Below are 22,217 nucleotides of genomic sequence, written 5' to 3'. Positions count from 1 at the left end.
TTGGCTCGTTTTAATATTTAAAAATAAATTTGTTATATAAGTGTAAGTTTTAACGGTTTCAGTCATGCAGAAGAACTACATTTTATTAACATAGTAAAAATGAAAGAAATAGATAAAACATACGATAGGGTTGTTGGAGGTGGATTAAAACTTAAAGGGAAAGTAATAACAAAGTCAAAAAGAAATAATAAAGTCCTTAAACCAGAGGAATTGCCAACAAATTCTGTAGATTCCTCAGTGGCACAAGAAAGTAAAGATTATGTGACAATTCCAATAGATAATGACTATAAAAAAGAATCAAGTGACGATTCCGAAGCATTGTATGGGAGGAATCCTGGACAAGCGAAAGCGGATATACTAAAAGAAAGAATAGATAGGGGTACAGTCATATTAAGTATCATATTTAAGCACGAATGAATATATATAAATTGACATTATTTTAGTGAAAAATAATCCAAACCTAACGAGCTCAGAGAAAACGTTCAAAATAGCACAAATAAAAAGAACTTATCAAAGGATTGAGAACTCACTCAAGGAATCGCACAGAGAAAAAATAGAAAAGTTCAACTCGAAACTTTCAAAACTATCAGAACGTTAGTCATAGCATTAACAATAGCTTAGTTACTATAAATATTTAATAAAATACTGATGTGTAACGACTACTGTAGATTTCGACATTCCGAAGGTAGGACCAGGGTGAATACACGAATCATTGGATTCAACATTAATTTTTAAAACTAAATCTGTTATTTTTTTAAATTTGCAATTTTTGTTATATATTTCTCACGTTTGAACAACCCCGGTAACCCCCGATGATACCTTATAAGATTTATGCAAACTTTTCATAAATTCGTGCCAACACACAGTCATTTGAATTTGAAAGGCATAATAAGAATGGTAGATATTAAAAATGAGTGAATCGACCTTTTTGGGAACCCCGTTAACCAAATATGATGTTGACGACTTCGGTAAGCTTGCACTGAAGCTAAATGATAGTCATTATACCAAATATGTAGATAAATAGTTAACAAAAATATAAAATTAGGGTTTTCACTCTTTTCTTTCAGAAATTAATGTAAAAAATAAAAGAGCAAGGTCGTATTTGGAGTCGAAAGAATTGAAGAATAAACAGAACAGAGAATACATAAATAGGAATAAAATTAAGACATTATACACAGTAGATACAGAAGAAGGTAAGTATATAGTTATACAGCTTTAAAAGGTATATTTAAGCTCACCTAAACTTAATTCAGGCTGGACTCCGTCCGATTTTAAATCATCAAGGACAAAAAGAGCAAGTTATAACTTCCAAACCGTAAGCACATTCACAGATCAAGATGATGTAAGTGGAAAATAAATAATTCAATATAGGTAACTAAGTATGTATACAAACACAATTATTAACTTACACATAGTCCGACATAATATCGCTGAAAGTACTGAACAATTTGAACCTGAAGAAGAGAGAAATAGAAATAGGAAGGATAATTAAACTAATTTTAAACAATGAAGGGTTCCTGAAGACAGTAATTGGACCACAGCTCCCACCAAAGGACAAAGTTACAAGTCTGAGGGACCCCTCAGACCTGAGAGGAATAGGATTCAAAGACGTAATTAAAGAGGAAATAGAAGCAGAATTGAACGCAATAGAAGATTCAAAGTATGATTCAGATGGTGATGCGTCAAAAGAAAGAGAATCGACAAGTAATCGCAACAATAAACAGACAGGAGTCAAATCAAGGAAGAGAGGAACAAGACTTAAGTGGGTTTCATACGATAAAGATAAGGAAGTGTTCCCAAAAATAGAAATGGACCTGGGAGTAAAGAAGGAAGAATTTAAAAAATATCACGAATTTGATAGAGACGTGGACCTTAACGAAATCAAGGAGTGCTACAAAAGCTACTACGACTACATAGTGAAGCCCCTGGAAAACATCAGGGAAGAAACAGTGGAAGACCTGCTGGAAAAATACACTAAAATGCCAGAGTTCACAAAATCGGAAGCGAGTTACACGACGCTCGGCGGCGATTCGCTACAGTATGAAGATTCCAAAAGCGCTAAGCTGCAAACGGAAAAATATAAAAATAATTTTAAAGGAAGGACAGTTTTGAAGTATGAATACTCGAAGGAGCTGCTTAGCAAGTTTAAAATCAAGGCGCAATTCAGAGAATCAGAGGAGATTAAAACGACTAAGCAAACGGAGGAATCACAAGGGGAAGGAAAGCAATTGGTAGAACTACCAAGAGAAATATTTGCAAATATATTTAAAACTCTAAATAAGTAAACTGTAAAATATTTAAATCTAAATAAATTTTTTATACACCATGTAGTGTTGCACTTCACTTCATACTTATTTCATTTCAATAATACACCCTAGTATGACACACAGATCACGCACTCGGAATTTAAATTTATAAATACATATTAAAGAGATTTAAAAATGCCACAAAACGAATATATTGAGCGACATATAAAGCTACACGGTCGGCGGTTCGACCATGAAACGAAAACGTAACAAATAAATAAAATAAATAGATAAAACAAAGATATGAAAATTAAAAAATAAATCGAGTCAATGAAATAAACTAAAAATAATGTTTAGGAGGAAGAAGGCAGCCAGGGCAGTATCGAAAGAAAGCAAGAAGGCCCAAAAACTGCGAGGAATCAAATCGAAAATATATAAGAAGCAGAGATACGCAGAGAAAGTCCAACTCAAAAAATTGTAAGTTTTAATTTGAACGGAAAAGAGATAAGATAAATAACGACGAATATTTGGAATCACATAACATCGTTTTAGGGTTAAACACCATGAGGAGAAGGAAATTAAGGAGGAAGTGGTAGAAAAGACCGATGGAGCCATTCCAGCATACCTCCTAGAGAGAGGAGACGTGAACAGAACTAAGGTAGGAGGAACCGAAGTTAATAGAAAATTTTTAGATTCTGAGTAATATGATAAAGCAAAAGAGGAAGGAAAAGGCGGGAAAATGGGCAGTTCCAATCCCTAAGGTAAACACAAAGAATGATAAACGTCCGTAGGTTAGAGCAATGAACGAAGATGAAATGTTCCGAGTACTGAAAACAGGAAAGAGAAAGAGTAAGAGGAGAGTAAATAATAGTTGTTTTCAGAGAAAATGTGGAAGAGAGTAGTGGACAAGGCCTGCTTTGTGCCAGAAGATTTTACAAGAAAGCCTCCGAAATACGAAAGGTAAAGAAGCATAAAAGCACACACACATAGATATACTAGGACTAATATAAGCATATCTATGTAGTTAATAGTAACACAAATTATATCATTAATATCATTAAAAAATAATATAGATACATTCGACCAACTGGGTTAAGATTTAAAAAAGCTCACGTCACACACCCTGAGCTTAAAACAACGTTTTATCTAGACATCATATCAGTGAAAAAGAATCCGCAATCCAACTTATACACAGGCCTGGGAGTTATCACTAAAGGTAAAACATTAGAAACGAGATAACTGTATGGTCAGATAGATAGATAACTGTATGGTCAGATAGATAGATAACTGTATGGTCAGATAGATAGATAACTGTATGGTCAGATAGATAGATAACTGTATGGTCAGATAGATAGATAACTGTATGGTCAGATAGATAGATAACTGTATGGTCAGATAGATAGATGAATAACAGAGACCAGCTGAACAGAAACCACTGGTTTCACAAGTTGAAGGTGACCATAATAACCTTGTAGGAACAATTATAGAAGTAAATGTCAGTGAATTGGGACTAGTGACTCAGACGGGCAAGGTCATATGGGCCAAGTACGCACAAGTAACGAATAACCCAGAGAACGACGGATGCATCAACTCAGTGCTGCTAGTGTAACGGAGCATTGATCATCCGAACACTCTGATTGGGGCAAATAATGTAGTTCACGTTAAAGTATGTAATAGTCACGAGTAGAAACATAACTATATTACAAACGATTAAATTCACAAAATGGGCTTGGTGATGGAATCCAAAAGATTGTTCTCCAAGTCACGAATTAAACCGTCAGTTTGAGCCCAGAATAAGCCACTCAGCTTCCTGTTGCGGTCATAAAAGGAACAGTATCCACACAAAAACTGATTTCTAAGGAAAAATTAACCAAGAGAAGAGAGTATAAAGGTATTTAGAAGTAGGCTGAGTATATAAATGGGTAAAATAGAGGTAACTAAGGACTGAAGGGAGCTAGGTAGAAACAATACATGAAATAAGTTTCAGAAAACTGGAAGTTGTTGAGCTGTATTATATTCTCCGATATCGGCAAGTTCTCCAGGACTGAAAAGTGAATTAAAAACAGAATGATAGGGGCTGAAGAGATGGAATGAAACCTACAGGCTCTGATCTTCTTCATGCGACTGTAGCGTATGTCCTCAACAATCCCTGAAGAAGGTTTAGAGTGGGAACAAGTTACCTGCTATCTTCGAGATGTAGTTGTATATCTCAATGCGATCACTCAAGTTCGGAATGTATATCTTTTTGCTAAAAAGGCATTAATTAATTATCTAATTAGTTAGCCGAGTAAGTAGCTAGCTAGCTAGATGGTGAAGTTACAATAGCTTCGATTTGGTGAATATGTGTGCAATCTCGAAAAAGTAGTCATTCGGCAGTTTCTGGAGCGCGTCAGTGGTCCTTTCCTCTTCCCTTAATTGCCTCAAGTACTTCATGGTCAAGTAAATGGGCAGTTCGGCACTGATGAGTCCGTCGTGAGATAGCTTATCGCAAATGTAAATGGGAAGCCAGCATTTTTCACCGCTTTTCAAATTGTACACGTTGTACCCCTGTTCATGGTCATGAGTGTGTTTAATAAGGTGTAATTGGGGGAAACTAAGGTAAACGCACCTCTGTCAACAACAGATTGATCAGCGATATGTCCACGTTTGACTTAATGATTATAAGCTGCCTCACTGCCCTTTCATGAATGACCCTCGATATCAAGTTTGGTAAATAATCAAACTCAATGCACATATTCTTAAAATCATATCCAGAACACCTAAACGATGATTACAAACATGATATAGCAGCCTATTGTGTACATGTAATAATTTATCTGGTCAAACGACTTCTAGGTACCCATGAGTATATAAACTCACAATTTCGAGGGCAAATATTCACACTTCTTCTCAAAGTGACTCATGAGGGACTCGTGGACAAAGACGGGCCCAGAAATTATGCTGCCATCAACGTTTACGCTGTTTATGAGACGGTCGACCTCAGAAACGCTCGAGATGTCGCCGGTGGCAAACGAGAAATTCGTAAGATTTAGAGGACGCAAGAACACATACGAATTCAAATAAACCGATGACAAGTGGCAGTACTGAGAACTGTTCTCCAAAAGGTAGCTGTAGCACCTGTAGGACTCCTTCATCCTAGAGTATATTACAGAAGCAACGGACTTCTCAACGCCGTAGCTGTTCTTAATGGTGTTCTCCAGTTCCTAAACATATATGATGAACCCTGCGATTGGCAAGTGAGGTCTTAAACGAACCTTTAACTGTGATTGAAACAACTCCTCGAGGTTCGTCATCGATACAATCTTGTCGTTGCCAAATACCATTTGGTCGCGAGCCTGTTAAAGGATGCGAATGTGTAAAAGTACCCATGAAATGTAGTTGAAGGGCTTGCACAGGTCTACATCGACATCCGGGAGGTCCGGAACAAAGTCTGAAAACTCATCATTCTGTGTAGAGCTGTGCGTCGATGAGTGTTGCGATGCGGGAGTACTGGAGTCGCTAAGCAGACCCCTAAAAGTGCCCCTTCGTGTAACGGAGGAAGTTACGCGACCATTCTGAGATCCACTTAAAAAGGATTCCGATAAAGAAGCAGGAGATAATGGTGATGAACCATATCCTGAGAAAATCATGATAAATGTGATGAAAGTAGTAGTGCAATACAGGAACTGTGAAAGGTATAATGGAATAGGTAAATATCAATTTATTTTGGGCAATAATACATAAATAAATAAAATAGATGAGTTAATAATAGCTAGGAACTTTAAAATTTGGTTTTTAACGACAAGTATAAAAATGTGTTAAATGTGTGACCTATAAATAGAAATTACCGTTGTGACCAGATCTGGAATGTCTCGTCTTTCTCCGTTTTTTAAAAAAGTCAAAACTCATAGACAAGTTTCTATCTTGGCTCGACATATTTCCAAGAAGAAAGTGATATTAATAAAAAAAGGATATCATGTTGCAGATTTAAACTAATGTACAGAAACAAAAATAATGTAATTTTTATACATGTTTTATGCCAATAAAAATTTAAAATACAACAAAAGTAAATAATAACTATGTTACGTACACATTAAATTTAAACGACGTCGCTCCCCATCTATACTAAATAAAACAGGAGAAATGTTCAATTTCAATTGGAAGTTTTGTTCTTTAGACCTCTCCAATAAAAGATATTGAATATTGGTCACAGTGCAGATTAATTAAATAGTTTGAATGTAGATTGATCCTAAAAATTATATTTTGGTGTATTTCGTTAACTATTGATGGAAATTAGATCGAAAGATTTAAATTAGAACCTTTAGTCATTATCAGAGTAATTTGGAGTTCAGTTGAGCCAGTTCTATAAAATGAGGAGTTCATCTGAAAGCATGAGTCGCTCAATGAGCTTGAGTCGAACTGTGTCCTCAGATAGAAGTATGAGCATAGAAGATGAAGGAGGTAAAGCCAGAGATAGAAGGTCTCAAGCGAAAAGTAAATTCGACTCCTTGAGTAGAGACAGTTACAGAACTAATCACAGAGATAAAGACTTGTCAAGGGGTCGCAAAAGAAGCTCAAGCAGAAGTAGCAGCGTAAGCAGAAGCACGAGCTTCTCAAGCGTTTCGTACGACAGATACAAAAACTATAAAAATTTCAGGAAGAACAAGTACAGCACATCCACAAGTAGGTCCAGAAGCTACAGCAGAGGAAGAAAGTACAATAAAAGCCACTCGTACTCAAGATCGTACAGATCAAGAAGCTCAAGCATCAGTAGCGAATCAGTATCCTCATCCTCATCGAGGTCAACAAGACCGAGAAGAGTGAGAAGAAGAGAGGAGATACGCAGAGGACCTGCCAGAAGAGTAGGAAGAGATTACCGTAACGCAAGGGAAAGACCACGCACAAAAGTGGCAAATAGAAGAGATTTGGGAAGGAAATCGCTGAGAGATACACAAAGGCAAGATGAAAAACATAAATCAGACGAACCCAGATTGAACGGAAGGTCGAGAGTAAATGAAAAGATAAACGGTAAGTTTTAATTTGTAAATAGTTGAATAAATAAAACAAGTAGGCCACGCAAGAGGAGCAAACAGAGAAAGTAAAAGGGACCGCAAAGTGAACAGAAGGCACAACACGCCCTTTCTGTTGAAAGTAATGGCACCGCCCACAGACAGCGCAGACGAAGTAGTAACTTCGGAGGAGTTGCACGTGTACGTGTGGATGGACTCAACACTGAGAGACCTCGTGAACCTGATTAAAGACATATCGCCGCCGACGAGGAAGCATACGAGCACCTGGTGTTTCACGACAAATAAAGGTAAGTGGCCGGCGAAAGTTACAACGGAAGCCGACACACCTGAAATAACATAGATAAAAACCAGTTAAAACGAATAAACACAAAAACATTATAGGAGAGGACTCTAAACAGCTTGGACTGGTACACAGCTTCAAAATTAACCCGAGGGAAGATAACAGGACGCTGGAATCGCTGAGATTCGAAATCGGAAGCACAATTAACCTGACCTTCAAAGATTAAAGAAAGTCCCGTGTATTTTAAATATTTGTGGCAAAAAAGTAATTTAACGTTCATCTCCTCAATTACATGTCAATTGTGTAACATTTAGACCATAAACACCCATCTGTGGTGGCGCGGTATTCCATTAAGTAGAGTATTAAAAATTATAATATTTAAAGGGCTTTCGACCCAAATATGATAAGTTATTGTATTAATAAAATGAAAATACCTTTGTAAACTGGAATACAAAGTTATTTTGACCAATATTGATAAAAATGATGGAATCACAACTGACTCCAGTAAATGTATTTTATCACGCAAATAAGGAGGTAAAATAGACTAAAATAGCAAATATTAGTAAACATATCGATTGTAATAAATAATATTTGGGTTAAATCAGAAATAATCGGCGTATTTACACAATATGGTAACATCAATATTCAGGAATGGAGGTCGCGTTACGTGGAATTGGAGTCGAAGAAAACGAGACATTTCTCATGTAGGCGCTACGGATACAATAGAGCGTACTTCCTGTCAAATTTGTACCTGAGAGTGGTCAAAGATAAGAACAGCCTGATGTCAAACGAAGACCTGGCATTCTGGTACTCAATAATCAAGGACTTCAAGAGCCTGGAAGAAGTGCCGCAGAAGGTGTTCCCAAAGCCACCAACGAGAACGTCAAACCTAAACGTGACAATAGGATCGCTGAAGAAGGGGAGCTCGGAGTGGAGAGAAAAGTGCAAGTTCCTGGAAGAAAGCAACCAGACAATATTTGAAAGAACAGTGTCAGACCTCGAATATAAGACATACGTATTAAACTCGTCATACCCATTGCCGGATCTGTGCACGACGTCAATGAGAAACGAAGCGGCGAACCTGAAGAACCTACTGAAGCACTATAAAGCGGAAATAGATAAGAGCGAAGGGACGTCGACATCAGAAACAACAGCAGAGTCAGCATCGAGCTTGAAGCAGAAGGAGGAACCTAATGTGTCAATATACGACATACTAGAGACGGTGATGAACCAGGAGATAGACGAAATGAAGTTGAAGAAAATAGGGAAACAAGTAACACAGGAGAAGGAAAAGGAAAAGCAGTCAAAAGAAAATAAGTCTAGTAAACAGGGGAGGCCAGAAGAAGGGCAAAAGGATGTTAACCCAAGCGAAGAAGAGAGAGTGAGTAAAAGAAAATATAACGAAGCATTCGAAGACATACTAACACTAATAAGAATGAATAAGAGGACGTACGGAAAAGTGTCGAAGCTGTTAAACAAGTTTATACTAAAAAGCGCAGACTCGATTAAATCATACGATTTTTTAGACAAATACACAGCAACGGACCTGGCAAACATAGATGTAAGTAACACTGAATCGGAGTTAGAGAAGAAAGGAGAAATTAAGCAGGAGCTGATAAAACAATCGGAAGACGAAGAGGTCAATTTTAAAAAAATAAATAAAAAAAATGAAAAAATCATAGAGGACATGAGTAGGAACTATAGCGGAGAAAAGTATTACGAGTCGAACAAGAAAACATTTATAAACACGTTCAACGAGTTGTTCGAAGAAGACACCAGGCAAAGGCTAGTGAGCGAGCAGGAGGAAGTGGAGAGCATGGACGAGTTGGAGGACTCGAGGGTGGGCAGTTTGTACAACCAGTTCACACCATCGACGTCATACACAAAGGTAGGAAAGCATAAAAAAAGGATTTAGGTAGAAATATAGATATAGGTAGATATATAGATATAGATAGATACATAGATAGAGATAGATATATAGTAAAACAAGATGAGGGACAAAATGATATACAGGCGAACAAGGAGGTGTACATCGACGACGAAAAGAGCGTGGAGCTGAATAAGCTGTGCAACCAGAAGCTGCAGGGCCTGATTAGCCAGACGGAGCACCTGGAGGACGGAGACCTCGAAAGAGCAGTCTACGACTGCCTGGAACAGGAGTCGAGGTCGTCGAGCGACCTGGAGTCTCTGATCAGAATCAGCAGCAGAGGAGGCAAGAGCAACCAGGTGCTCTACAAGTCGAGCAGACTGTACCAGCTGAGCGGAGTCTACAACGACGACTACATAGACGTGGTCTACAAAAACGGAAAAATCATCCCGAAGTCAGCAATGCAGTTCTACACGAAGACGAACAGTAAGTGCGGCCATCATTAGCTACTTAGATACTGGGTCATTAGTAGTAGATACACACAGATACTATGGTAACGACGAATGTGTAGATAACATAGTGCTGAGCGGAAGCGATAAGTTGGACGTGAGCATGGAGACGGTAGAAAAGATATTCGTTAAAAACTATAACCAGAACGAAACAGTGTCGACGATCATGGAAAACCTGGACATGATCGACGAAAAGCTGGTGAACATAGTGCGCGAGTACGAGACGATGCACAGAGCACTGCACAGGTACATTAACGCGCCGGAGAAGGACCCGGACTCGACGAACGAAGTGGAGGAGCTGTTTAACCTGGAAACGCTGCACTTCGTGGCGGAGACGCTCCTGGACACGAAGCTGAAGTTCATACAGCAGGTGCAGTCGTACTACGACTCGCAGCTGAACATCCTGGAGTCAATAATGCCAGTAAAGTACTACAACATGTTCAGCAAGATCCTGTGCCACCCCTTCAACCAGTTCTAATGTCGAACCAAATAAAAGTACACACTATAAGTAGGCAACGATAAATACATTTACAATAGATAGTTGTATGAGCAACTGATAGTTATATGAACAGGTAATGTTTGTATCAACAGGTAATGGTTGTATGAACACATGACAGCTGATTTATATTAAGCAGTAAGTTCAAATGAAAGGAGAACCATATGTATAAACAAGTAGTAGCGTTAAGCAAATTACAGTCAGGAGCTTAAAACGTCCCAAAAGGACCGGAAGGGAGTGGTCCAGTTGTCAGGGTTAAACTTATGCTCGTCGACGCGCTCGTGACAGTAAAACACAGCCTCAAGCCACTTGATGTGGACCTTCTTCACCTTTTCGTCGGGCAGTCTAACGCAGTTCCTGTTGTTCACAACGAGGTGAGTCACGCGGTCAGTGAGCTTGCCGATCCGGGCGCCGAACTTCCGAGCCCACTTGCCGAAGTCGGAGCAGAGGAGAAAATTCAGTTCGGAGTCCTCCCTAAGGCCACCAGAAGAGGAGGAATCGCGGGCATTCGGGTTAGGGAGAATGAACTCAGGAGAGTTCGAATACAAAGTCACGTCCTTGAGAATCGCCTCCCTCAACTCGTTCAAAATTAAGCTGGCGCTGGGAAGAAGGTCGTTGTAGACCAAAAACTTCACGTCCACAGGAGTTAGGGGCCCGTTTAAAGCCTGAATGAACTCAGAATTTCTGGAGTTAATGAGGTCAGAGACGGCTTGGTCGTACTGAGCGTAGAATCTGGTGTAAATCTCATCCAGGAGAGTGATGAGCTTATCCAACTGCTTGTCGTTGTCCTTTACGCGAATCTTTTTGAACAACTGGGTTTTTTCGCCGCCTTTCGGGGCAACAGCAGGCTTAACATAAATGTCAGAGGGGCGCTCATTACAAATCAGGTACCCGTTGTAGCGGAAGTGCGATATCTTTATGGCGGCGGGCACCGCGAAGCCGTCGTCGTCCCTGGCGAGGGGCTGGCCTGACTCCGGGGCCTTCTTCTCAGGGGAGCTGTACTTAGCGCCGGTGGAGTTGCGAACGATCTTCGACCAGACGAAGTTGGAGTAGTTGCAAATCGACTGCAGGGCTGCGGAGGACTTCGTCAAGTTGTTCAGGTCGTAGTTGTTCAGGTACGTCAGGTCGGAGAAGTAGTAGTACGGGTGCACCTTGATGAGCGCCAGCTTGCTCGTCCAGACGTACTCCGAGTCGTCCATGACGAGCACGAGGTTCTTGTGGTTCGGGAACAGTCTGTCGAGCGACTTCATGCAGCTCCGGGAGTCGTTCCTGCAGAAAACTCTATTGCCAAAGTACACGCCCTGGGGGTCCAGGATGCGGAGGGCGCTCTGGGCGTGCTGCCTCGTTCCCATGGTGAAGAGGAACAGCTTGTAGCGCTTCGACACGCTTCTAAAGAACTTAAATATGCCCGGCCTGAGTTTAAAGAAGGAGTTGCAGTAGCTGGTCTCGGTTTCGTTGTATACGATCGTCTTGAGCACGCTGGACTCAAGCGTGTGCTGGAGCTTCATGCCCTCGACGTCGTCCTCGCTCACGTACTGCACGTAGTTGAGGTTGTTGTGCCACTCGACGCTCGAAATCTCAATCGTCTCGACGTCGATGTCTGCGGGCGGGCTCTGCGACGTCGCGTGGACGAGCGTGTTGTCGAGGTCGAGGACCAAGCACAGCTTGCGGTCCTCCAGGTACTTGGTAATCTCACTGCACTCCATCTCATACGCTAGGTCAGAGTCAATTTCAACGCCCGCGTGGGACGTTATAAACCCTGGAACGGCGCTCGTCTCCGCGTGGCAGTTGAGGTCCTCGTGTTTCCTCTTAAGACTGGTGTCAATGTGGACTGAACAGTTGGCACACATCCCGTGCACGACCACCTCGTGACTGCAGCTGGTCGGCTTAATCCTTCCGAGAATGTGATCCAAATTGTTCAACTCAGTTAAGTTTTCCACTATCCTGATTAATCTGCCGCTTATTGTGCTCTTTAGGATCAAGTTCTTCTGAGCAATGTCGCCCATGTTCTGAATGTTTTCATACCTAGTATCCTGGCTCAATAATTGATAATCAGACAAGTCCCTGGTATTTTCAGAGGCATTTCCTGCAATAGGATTCAAAATTGCGATGATTTGGTCCTTAGTTACATAAGAGCCATCAGCCACAATCCATATGAGCTTAGAAGGCAAGGGAGCGTCGCTAGGGAGAGTAATCTCGCTAGATTCCTCATCAAAAGCAGCTTCCAAAAGTTCCTAAAAAATAATAAATAGCTAAATTATATATGTGCTCAGATACTTGAGAGAATAAAGATGTGAAAACAACACATGTGCAATATGAACTCTAAATAAAAACATACTTCCAAATTTTCAGGATCCATCTGCAAAAAAACAACTAAACCCCTTACTTCTAAAGTTTGCAATTAAAAATCATATTTGCTTTTTGAATATTTTGGAAATTTACTATACAACAAATTTCAATGGTTGTACCACTTTAAAGTATAAATAAGAAGTTAAAAACCTATATATTACAGAGGAAGGTTGTTATGACATAATTTAATAATACAAAAAATATACATATAATAAATAACAAAACGACACTTGTGTTGTAAGACAATAGTGGCAATCACATAACATTAATTATGTTTTACAAATAACATACAAATTTAGAATATATATGACATATGCTATTAATTAAATTTTTTGGTCATGTGTATTTGATTCATGAGATAATACAATAGTATGAATTACAAACACACAGATAACGTGATTATATAAGTTATACATATTCGATTACTATGTTCTAGATATTATCTACAAGCATATAATTTTTGACATTTATTTGATTCGTAAGAGCCCTAAAATCTAATTGGTCCAGGTGACTTGTTGAATGTGTGGATCATCGGTCACACATCTTATCATTATAAAGACCACTGGGTCCACATTGCATATCTTAATTAATATTCTTAAATCTTACCATGTCTACTGGCTTTTAACGCAATTCTAAGGGAAAGTTAATTAAGATATGCACGTAAAAATGCAATAAAGGGTGCACTAAGCCTAAATCAAAGAATCTTAAAAACGGTCGAACAATTTATCATATACAAATCATTCAGTCGAACACACATTCAATATGCAGTTTAATTTTGTATCAGATTTAATGTAAAATATAAATGTGTAAATTAGCATAAACGCAGATATATAAACCTGTGACTTGACTTTATGTACTATAGTAGGAATTTCAGAGTTTGAATGACAGTATAATTAAAACAGTTTGTTTTTAACAGTGTCTAATTCAAATTAGTTTTCACATGTGTAATCGTTTAAACCAAATAGACCAATCACAAAATTAGAATGGAAGTATACTCACCAACTACAGATAACGCATACGAATACAAATCAGACGCTACGAACAAAGCAGTAAACAAGAGGAGAAATTATCAGAACTTGCAAAGGTCGATCGAAGCACATAAAAAAAGGCTGGCAATGGCCCGGCTCAAAAACGGGAAGAATCTGCCCGGGGACGAACTGGTGAAACAGGACAATTCGCTGTACTGTAGGCAGAGCACAGCGGACACGAATGAAAATTACGAGTCCTGCAGGTTCCGCCGCCACACTCAGAGTTCGCTGAACAAGATCACGAGGCCCGTCGTGAAGTACAACAGCCTGAGCAGCTCCAACAGCTTTGACGCTGGCTACGAAAACGAAAAGCTTTATATTAAAAAGTACGAGGACTTTGAAAGAACAAAGGACGAGTCCATGGTGAAATACAACGGCAACCTAGCTCCAAAGTATAGTAACGGAAGCGACTTCACATTTGATCCTGAAGTTAAAGGGAAAAAGGTTGAACTGGACTCGGACGAACTGGAGAAGAAAGTGGTCGAGATTCTGGGAAAACTGTTACTGAAGCAGGAAATTAAACAACATTCGCAGATTGTGGCACAAGAATCAACTATATGGAACCAGAATAGAGCCCACAACAACGTTCTCAACGAACAAGTAAACTCAACCTCGGACAATCATGAGCAGGTGGTGGACATTTTAACCAAGTGCATCTCAACGACCTTGAACTCAGCGACAAACGAGTCCCTAGAAAACGTAAGCAGCGGTAGGACCTCAAAGAGCGTAAACGTGGAAATCAACCTGAACATGCCTGCTCCGAAGCCCGTGGAGCAAACGTTCACCATGAATGTGAACAACACTGTCGAAGAGGTGGGAGACGTGTTCATAGAAAACGTCTTCAACAGAGATACTAAAATCGTCCAGGAAAACATCTTTAAGAGGGCCTACGACAAAGTCAAGTGCCTGTACTTGCCAGAAAGGAAATCCGACTTGAATGGGTACCAGAAAAGGTCAAACACACCAAATGCTGTCCTTAGACAGGGGGGAGCCACTCTGAGGCAGAGTGAGAATGCAGCAAATTTTGTCATGAATAACCAAGCTGTGGTTTACAAAACGAAGAAAGCGCACTCCGCTTGGCTAGAGTCTCAAGGGTGGAAGAATAGCATGAACAGAGGTCTTCCAAGCAGCTTTCAGTGGAACAAGAAAGTTTGGAACAATACTAATGTTATGAACAAGGCGAATCCAAGTGGCTGGGTTGGAAATAAGCAAGAAACCAAGGTTAGAGTTAAACCAGTTCAAAGTACTTTGAACGAAGAAAAGGATGCTAAAACAAACGATAAACAAAAGCAAATAGCCAGGAACACAAGTCTGGTGGAACTCAGTAAAATGTTCAGGCCGTTTACGAGATCAAGGTCTCAATCTGTGCACTTTCAGGCTAAAAATAACCAAAATATTCCTCCCATGCCCAGAAACAACACTTTTGTGCAACGAACCAGGTTATTAGCAAGGAGTGCAACTCCTGCCCCCCTGAAAAACGGCAACGTGTTCAATGGTTTCAACAATGTTCAGTTGAACAAGCCTCAGCAGAAGAACAGCTTTAATACACAACCTCAGGCCGCATGGGTAGATGACACCTTTGATCCATTCAATCTCAAGCAAAAATTCGGAGTACAAGGTGCCAACGCCCGGAGCAGTGAAAAGAGGTTAAGTACCTGGAAGGAGAAACCAGCAGTAAACGTTCAAACTAACAACGTTGATAGCACACCACTGGTTAATAGAAACAGCAGTTTTAACTTCTTCGGTAGAAATAGTGGACTTAAGAGAGGAAACCAGGAATTCCTGGCGAGCTATAACGCAAATTTCATAGAAAGATTCGAGAAAAGCGGCGTACACTGCGTGGATCCATTCGTGAGATTGAAGCAGAGCGTGATGCCGAATCTGCAGAGGACGCAGAATGTAGGGAACCAGTGGAGCGAACAGAACAGGCCTAACTACCAGATTCCACAGTCTGCCAAACTAGTTAGGCAATCCCAAACGCCAAACACACTATCAGGAGTGAAAAGGATAAACACAGAACCAAGAATGTTGAATAAGTTCCAGTCAGCGGGAGATGCCTTCGTAAATTATAAACAGTACACAGACAATCTAAGCTTAGGAGGAAATAAAACAAATACGAGGCTCAGGCTGCTGAATTCCCAAAGCGTAATTAACACATTGAACAATTTATCAAGATTGAATACAATGTATTAATTTCATACTTCTACGAATTGTATACACAATTTATCAAATTAATACATACTATAGCAGCCATAGCACTTAGTAGACAATGCGGATCCATAAATAACTAAAATAATCAAAATAAAACCCAAGAATGATTGATAGGTGTGTTAAATGAGATATGCCGAACCCAACATAGAAACAAGTTAGTTATTTCTAAGAACCAACTTGATATTCATATATATTGTACAATATAGGTGTTTCTGACTTTTAAATATTTATTGCTCAACCAAATAACTCACAATGGCAGAAGAATCACAACAAAATGACAGTTTGTTTAAAGACGACAGTCTGTTTGCCTATGACGATATTCCAGCAGACACCAAAGAGGTACCGAGGCCAAAAAGAAGCAGAAAATTGAAAAAACGTGATCCATCGAAAAGGAGAAAGTTTGACGTGTCAGCATACTTAGATACAGAAGCGCAAGTAAGTAAAACCGCGAAAATAGAAATAAAGCAACAGATATAAATATGTTATTTATAAGAATACAACCTTATAAGTGTTCTGATATGCCATTATTTAGGTCGGAGATGACGAGGATGATAATTATGAGTACGATCACATATTGCCGGATGAATCGGAAGAGGCGGAGCGGTTGGCACACAGAAATCACCTGAAGCGGCTGCAAGAGGACTCGTTAAGGTAAGAATATGTGTAGATAGGAATAGAAAGAAAGTGTATAAAGTTGGGTAACCCTTGAAGGAAGTAAACGCGTATAAATGAGCGTCGGTAACAGAGAATAATGAACGATGTAGGAGAGAAGGAAGAAGAGTAGGAGGAACAGGATACTTCGAAAACGTGATAGATAAGCTGGACAAGAGGTACCAGGACCAGACGTTCGAAGAGGGAGAAGACGTGTTTTCGGAAGTGGAGGAGGAAGTGGGATGTAAGTTTGACAATTGATAAAAATTAGTAGACGAGGGACTGGAGCAGACAGGAGCACTGCTGCCGGACTACAACGACCCGAAGCTGTGGATAGTTAAGACGAACAGACAGACGCCGGACAGAAACATAGCAATCTCACTGACGAACAAGTTCATCAAAATGCAGAAGGAAGGAAAACACATGGGAATATACTCGTGCTTCGTGCCGGAGGGAGTGACAGGGTACCTGTACATAGAGGCGGACAACAAGCAGGCAGTGACGGAAGCACTGGCGGAGTTCAGAAACATTAACCTGACGACACTGAAGCTGGTGCCGATGAATGAAATGGCAAACGTGTTCACATCAGGTAAGAGCGAAGAAGTAGAAAAGATGTTCAGGAAACGAAAACCTGTACTTCCCAAACGTAGGAGAGTACGTGAGAGTAAAGTTCGGACGCTACGCAGGAGACCTGGGACAGGTGTACGAAAGCGACGAAACGAATAACACAGTGACGCTGAAGCTGATACCGAGAATAGACCCGGAGCTGCTGGGAGCAGGGAAGATGGAGGAGGGAGGCTACGAGGACCAGAACGAGTCGGCGCTGTTGAACCAAACAGTGGGCCACCTGAAGGAGACGAAGCTGAGAGTAAACGCGAGGCAAAAAAGTAGCCAGAAGTTCCCGAAGTCGTTCTTCGACAGAGAAGCAATAGAGCTCTCAGGAGGCCTGATAGAACACGGACTTATCCCAGGAACGTTCAGGTACCAGGGAATGAGCTTCCTGGACTCGGGTCACATACTGGTTAAGTTCAGCGCAAAGAGACTGGCGTGCGGAGAAAACGTAAACGCGACGCTGGCAGAGTTGAAGGAGTTCAACGTGGACACGACGATCACAGAGGCGCTGGAAAAAATAAGTAAGGCGCCGAACAAAGTGCACCTGTACAAGCTGGGAGAAAACATCAGAGTGGTCAAGGGAGAGCTGACGAGCGTAGTGGGAAAGATAGTGGCAATAGACAAGGAGGAAGTGGAAGTGCAGCCGGAAGACAAGGAACTGCCGAACTTTAGAATCAACCTCAACTCAGTGGTGAAGAACCTGGTGGAGGGAGACAACGTGAGAGCAATAGGAGGATCGAACGAAGGACAGAGTGGCCTGGTGGTGCTGGTGAACGACAAGAACAGGACGGCGCTGGTATTCTCGCCGCAGACGGGACAGGAGTTCAAGTGCTCGCTGGAGCACCTGTCGATGATCCCGAAGGAAGGTCAGGGAGACTCGAGTCACAGAGTGGGCGGAGTGAACGGCTTCGTAGTGTCAGACCTGATACAGACGACGACGGGACACGTAGGAATCATCACGGCAGTGGACAGGAACTCGATGCTGACGCTGCTGACGGACACGGGAGAGAAGGTGGCAGTGCCAGCGTCGCAAATACAGTGCAAAAGAACGTCATTCGGAAACACGACGAAGGACTTTAATAACCAGGCAATAGAGCCGAGAAGCAGAGCGATGGTGGTGAAAGGACCGTACAAGCACAAGGGAGGCCAGGTGCTGCACGTGTGGAGAAACAGCGTATTCCTGACGCTGGAAAACGGAGAAATCATATGCGCAGCATCGCAGGACTGCCTGAAAAGCTCAGGAACAATAGAGACGACGAAGACTAACAACGCGCCTCAGGGAGCACGAATCGTGAGGAAGAACCCGCTGCTGGGAAAGACAGTTAAGATCCTGCAGGGCAGATACAAGGGGCTGCTGGGCGACATCATCCACGTGGAGCCCACTCAGTTCACAATCCTGCTGAAGGTTAAGCCGAAGACGGTGCGCTACCCGAAGTCGGATTGCGTGATCATGGATAACTGGCACGACGTGATGCGAGGCCACTACAGCGCGAGGGAAAACTACGTCGCCTACAACAGGAGCCTTGACCCGCCGTACCCGCAAGACGCTAGACATCACGACCACAAAGATAGCAGAGACTACAGAGACGGTGATGGCTACAGAGACCATAGGGACGGCAGAGACTACCGCGATGACAGGGATTTTAGGGACGGTAGTAGTTACAGAGACCACAGGGATGGTAGGGACTACAGAGACGGCAGAGAAGGACGCGACGGTGATAGTTACAGAGACTATAGAGACTACAGGGATGACAGAGACTACCGCGATGGAAAGGAGGACCCGTCACAAAGAGAAAGCTCAAGAAGAGAAGGCGCCCACGACGTAAGGAGGAGGTTGAGCGAGGAGGGAAGAGGAGAGGAAGCACGGGGAGACACGTCCAGAGGTATCGACGATAAAGAGGGCACGCCGACAGCGCCGGCGCCTGAGTCAGAAAAGGCAGGAGCAAAGCTGCCAAACTGGTGCGTGTGCGGAGTGGTGGTGCACGTAACAGGACCGGGAGCGTACTACGGAAAGAGAGGAGTGATCGGAGAAGTATTCGAAAACATGGCGGACACGACGCTGCAGGTGCTCCACGTGATGGTCGACGAGGACTACATAGCAATAGCGGCGGAGTCGGTGGAGCCAGTGCAGCCCATGTCAGAAGGAGACAGGGTGCTGGCACACGCACTCGGAAAGGACAAGTTCGGCCTCGTGACCAAGGTCCTCGAGGACGCACTCGAGGTGCAGCTGGTGGAGGGAGCCAGGGTGACGGTGAGGAAGGAGGGGGCTGCGCTGGTGTCCTCACAGTAACGAAGCGAAGATCGAAAAGCAAAGCGCAAAGCGCGAGTAAATGTCATACAAATGCACGAGCAGACTACGTACCAGACACCCCAATTATATTACACACAAGCATAGTTAGCCATGGACAAGTGTAATGCGAGTGTACACAAGCATAGTTAACGTTACAATATACTAACAAGCAGTTAAACACGCAGACACGTAATATACCTAATCAAATAAAAAATGGAAATGCGAGTATATTTACCGGTTCAGTAGTAGACAGTGCACACAGGAGGCGCCCTAATGTTAACAGAAATGGCTGGAATGGGAAAGTTAACGATCACAGGGAGTTGGCAATGCTTGTGAGCTCAGGAGGAACCTCCTGGTTAACCTTGGAAAGCAAGTTGGACAGGTCCTGAGCGAACTTGACCTTGCTAGGGTTAAGAGTGTCCCTGGCGAAGAAAAGTAAGGAGTTGCCCTTGCTGCCGCCACGAGCAGTGCGTCCAATTCTAAAAAAGGATTAGATGAGAGCGAAAAAGAATAGGGAGGTGCAATGACTAAATTGTAGGTAGATGTAGTAAGTATCTGGTAGCGAGGCGTAACAAGTAAATGGTAGCTGTCAAAATAACTAGATAAGAGTAGCTGGCAAAATAACTAGATGTGGTAGCCGTCAAAATAAATAAGTCACCTGTGAATGTAGTCCAAAAGGGTCTTTGGAGCGTCCAAGTTGACAACGTAGTCAATGTCCTTGATGTCGAGGCCGCGAGCAGCCACGTCAGTGGCCACGAGAATGTTGCACTCGCCAGTCCTGAACATGCGGAGGATGCGCTCCCGCTGAGCCTGCGACTTGTCGCCGTGCAGAGAAGCAGCCCGGAACTTGCGATAACGTAAATTGCTGGCAAGCTGGTCGGAAAAGGACTTGAGGTCGGAGAAAATGAGAACCTTCTTGGAGGGAGGGAGAGAGTCCAAAAAGTTGAACAAGCTGTCCTTGATTTCAAAGGAGTTCATGACCTGGACCTTCTGAGTTATGTTCTCGTTCGCAGTCAACTCAAGGTCGCCGACCTGAATGTAAATGAAGTCAGGCTTGCAGAACTCGGAGGCGAGCCTGCGGATCTCCTTGGGCCACGTGGCGCTGAACATGAGCGTCTGGCGGTCGGGCCTTATCTGGCCGATGATCTTCCGGATCTGAGGCTCAAAGCCCATGTCGAGCATGCGGTCGGCCTCGTCCATCACGAAGTAGCTGACGCGGTTCAACTTGAGGCTGCCGGTGCTCAGGAACTCGAGGAGCCTCCCGGGCGTGGCGACCATGATCTCGGCGCCGTTCTCGAACTGCTTCATCTGCACGTACTTGGAGGCGCCTCCGTAGACGGAGACGAGCCTCAAGTCTAACATTTTCGAGTAGGGCGTGGCCTCGTCCGATATTTGGAGGCAGAGCTCCCTGGTCGGAGCCAAAATGAGCATGATGGGACCTCCCTTGCCCACAGGCGGCTGCGCCATCAGGTGCAACATTCCAGGAAGAAGGAAGGTCAGCGTCTTTCCAGACCCAGTTTGCGACACACCAACGACGTCCCTCCCTAAAAGTTAATTATAGGTTTGCAACATAAATGTAAAGTGAATCTGGGCTCTGTCTGACCTGTTAGGCAGGAAGTCCAGCCCACCTTTTGGATAGGCGTGGGCTCTACGAACTTAGAGTCCTTGATGATTTTCTGTATGGGCTCGTTAAACACTGCCTCGTCAAACGTGTTGACCGGCTTCGGCAGCGGGTGCTCCCCCTCTATCGTTATGTTGTGAGACGAGAGTATCCGCTCAATCTCCTCTCCGGGCCTGCTGTCGGCCTCGTAGCTCAGGTCGTAAAAGTCCTTTTTAATCTCCACAAGCTCCTCCTTATTCCAGTCGACTGAAGACACTGGAATGTCGAAGCTTTTTTGCGCTGAAAATATTTGTTGAGTATCTTAATTTTCATATGCACACTTATATAACTAACGCATCTTACTTGACATTGAGTATCTCCTAAAACCAGGCCTCCTGTTAAACTTGTAAGGCCTGCTATAATTATTAAAGTAATTTGGACGTGAGTATGGAACCGAGCCGTATGAATTGAAGGTGAATGGTATTGAAGGTTGAAATCCGTATTGGTTCGGAACTACGTTGTAGTTGGGTACCTGTCCAAAGGGCTGGACCTGCTGCTCAACGGCGTTGTATCCAACTGGATAGGTTGACACCGTATTGACTGAAGGATCATAACTGGGATACGAATTCAAGGAAGTGACCTTTTCTGCATTTAAACGATCGAGTTTGGACCCGAAGTTAGAATAAATAAAGGAGAGGTGCCGGGACAGCGTCCAGTTTCTCCACACATTTGTTGTTCTACAAATCCTACTCACAGAATTCATAGACATTGTATATGGTGACATGGCAGTTAAGAATAGCAGTATATATTTTTGGAAAGTAGGTATTCTCATTCCTAATGGACTTAAACACCTAATTGCGCTTTAAAAATTGATAAAAAAAGAAAATAAAACCATTTATTGTTACTATAAAGTTCAAATCATTTCCAAACGAAGATATTTCACAAAACTCTTGGAAGGTCAATCCATACAAAAGAATATCATATAAACAAATATTCAAGTCAACAGTATTTAAAAAATCAAAAATTATATACGATTTTATCAATAATAATTAAACACATCCATGGGGTG

At 42.2% G+C, this 22,217-nt stretch overlaps 9 protein-coding genes across 9 annotated transcripts; 6 read left to right on the top strand and 3 right to left on the bottom strand.

The window, feature by feature from the left end:
* Window positions 1–99: 99 nt before the first annotated feature.
* On the top strand, window positions 100–2,285 carry TOT_030000062 (uncharacterized protein; the record flags this gene model as incomplete). Its single annotated transcript, XM_009692806.1, has 8 exons — window positions 100–379; window positions 444–593; window positions 828–865; window positions 902–968; window positions 1,068–1,193; window positions 1,254–1,342; window positions 1,416–1,660; window positions 1,694–2,285. The coding sequence occupies 8 exons, from the start codon at window positions 100–102 to the stop codon at window positions 2,283–2,285; spliced, it is 1,587 nt and encodes a 528-aa protein (XP_009691101.1).
* Window positions 2,286–2,441: 156 nt separating this feature from the next.
* Window positions 2,442–3,855, top strand: TOT_030000061 (Tgf beta-inducible nuclear protein 1; the record flags this gene model as incomplete). The annotated part of the gene is made up of 8 exons (XM_009692805.1): window positions 2,442–2,512; window positions 2,604–2,723; window positions 2,799–2,904; window positions 2,939–3,007; window positions 3,038–3,095; window positions 3,128–3,206; window positions 3,320–3,462; window positions 3,722–3,855. 8 exons carry the CDS (start codon window positions 2,442–2,444, stop codon window positions 3,853–3,855), a joined length of 780 nt encoding a protein of 259 aa, XP_009691100.1.
* Window positions 3,856–3,962: 107 nt separating this feature from the next.
* On the bottom strand, window positions 3,963–6,161 carry TOT_030000060 (conserved hypothetical protein; the record flags this gene model as incomplete). Its single annotated transcript, XM_009692804.1, has 10 exons — window positions 3,963–4,101; window positions 4,218–4,290; window positions 4,348–4,395; window positions 4,427–4,494; window positions 4,675–4,793; window positions 4,855–5,005; window positions 5,106–5,449; window positions 5,501–5,581; window positions 5,612–5,862; window positions 6,083–6,161. 10 exons carry the CDS (start codon window positions 6,159–6,161, stop codon window positions 3,963–3,965), a joined length of 1,353 nt encoding a protein of 450 aa, XP_009691099.1.
* A 434-nt stretch (window positions 6,162–6,595) lies between these two features.
* TOT_030000059 (histone deacetylase complex subunit Sap18-like protein) lies at window positions 6,596–7,595 on the top strand (the record flags this gene model as incomplete). Its single annotated transcript, XM_009692803.1, has 2 exons — window positions 6,596–7,253; window positions 7,297–7,595. The coding sequence occupies 2 exons, from the start codon at window positions 6,596–6,598 to the stop codon at window positions 7,593–7,595; spliced, it is 957 nt and encodes a 318-aa protein (XP_009691098.1).
* Window positions 7,596–8,015: 420 nt separating this feature from the next.
* Window positions 8,016–10,389, top strand: TOT_030000058 (conserved hypothetical protein; the record flags this gene model as incomplete). Its single annotated transcript, XM_009692802.1, has 5 exons — window positions 8,016–8,069; window positions 8,185–8,786; window positions 8,871–9,423; window positions 9,531–9,888; window positions 9,974–10,389. 5 exons carry the CDS (start codon window positions 8,016–8,018, stop codon window positions 10,387–10,389), a joined length of 1,983 nt encoding a protein of 660 aa, XP_009691097.1.
* Window positions 10,390–10,607: 218 nt separating this feature from the next.
* On the bottom strand, window positions 10,608–12,766 carry TOT_030000057 (uncharacterized protein; the record flags this gene model as incomplete). The annotated part of the gene is made up of 3 exons (XM_009692801.1): window positions 10,608–11,891; window positions 11,976–12,641; window positions 12,746–12,766. The coding sequence occupies 3 exons, from the start codon at window positions 12,764–12,766 to the stop codon at window positions 10,608–10,610; spliced, it is 1,971 nt and encodes a 656-aa protein (XP_009691096.1).
* Window positions 12,767–13,739: 973 nt separating this feature from the next.
* Window positions 13,740–15,977, top strand: TOT_030000056 (conserved hypothetical protein; the record flags this gene model as incomplete). Its single annotated transcript, XM_009692800.1, has 1 exon — window positions 13,740–15,977. One exon carries the CDS (start codon window positions 13,740–13,742, stop codon window positions 15,975–15,977), a length of 2,238 nt encoding a protein of 745 aa, XP_009691095.1.
* Window positions 15,978–16,247: 270 nt separating this feature from the next.
* On the top strand, window positions 16,248–19,548 carry TOT_030000055 (transcription factor; the record flags this gene model as incomplete). Its single annotated transcript, XM_009692799.1, has 5 exons — window positions 16,248–16,430; window positions 16,528–16,640; window positions 16,760–16,883; window positions 16,926–17,235; window positions 17,267–19,548. The coding sequence occupies 5 exons, from the start codon at window positions 16,248–16,250 to the stop codon at window positions 19,546–19,548; spliced, it is 3,012 nt and encodes a 1,003-aa protein (XP_009691094.1).
* Window positions 19,549–19,858: 310 nt separating this feature from the next.
* On the bottom strand, window positions 19,859–21,917 carry TOT_030000054 (DEAD-box RNA helicase; the record flags this gene model as incomplete). Its single annotated transcript, XM_009692798.1, has 4 exons — window positions 19,859–20,027; window positions 20,207–21,092; window positions 21,152–21,469; window positions 21,503–21,917. The coding sequence occupies 4 exons, from the start codon at window positions 21,915–21,917 to the stop codon at window positions 19,859–19,861; spliced, it is 1,788 nt and encodes a 595-aa protein (XP_009691093.1).
* Window positions 21,918–22,217: the final 300 nt, after the last annotated feature.

This window comes from Theileria orientalis, chromosome 3 (genome assembly GCF_000740895.1).
Source record: "Theileria orientalis strain Shintoku DNA, chromosome 3, complete genome".
NCBI classification, from domain to species: domain Eukaryota; phylum Apicomplexa; class Aconoidasida; order Piroplasmida; family Theileriidae; genus Theileria; species Theileria orientalis.
Note: the sequence above shows the minus strand (reverse complement) of the source record. Positions and strands in the feature narration are given on the sequence as shown.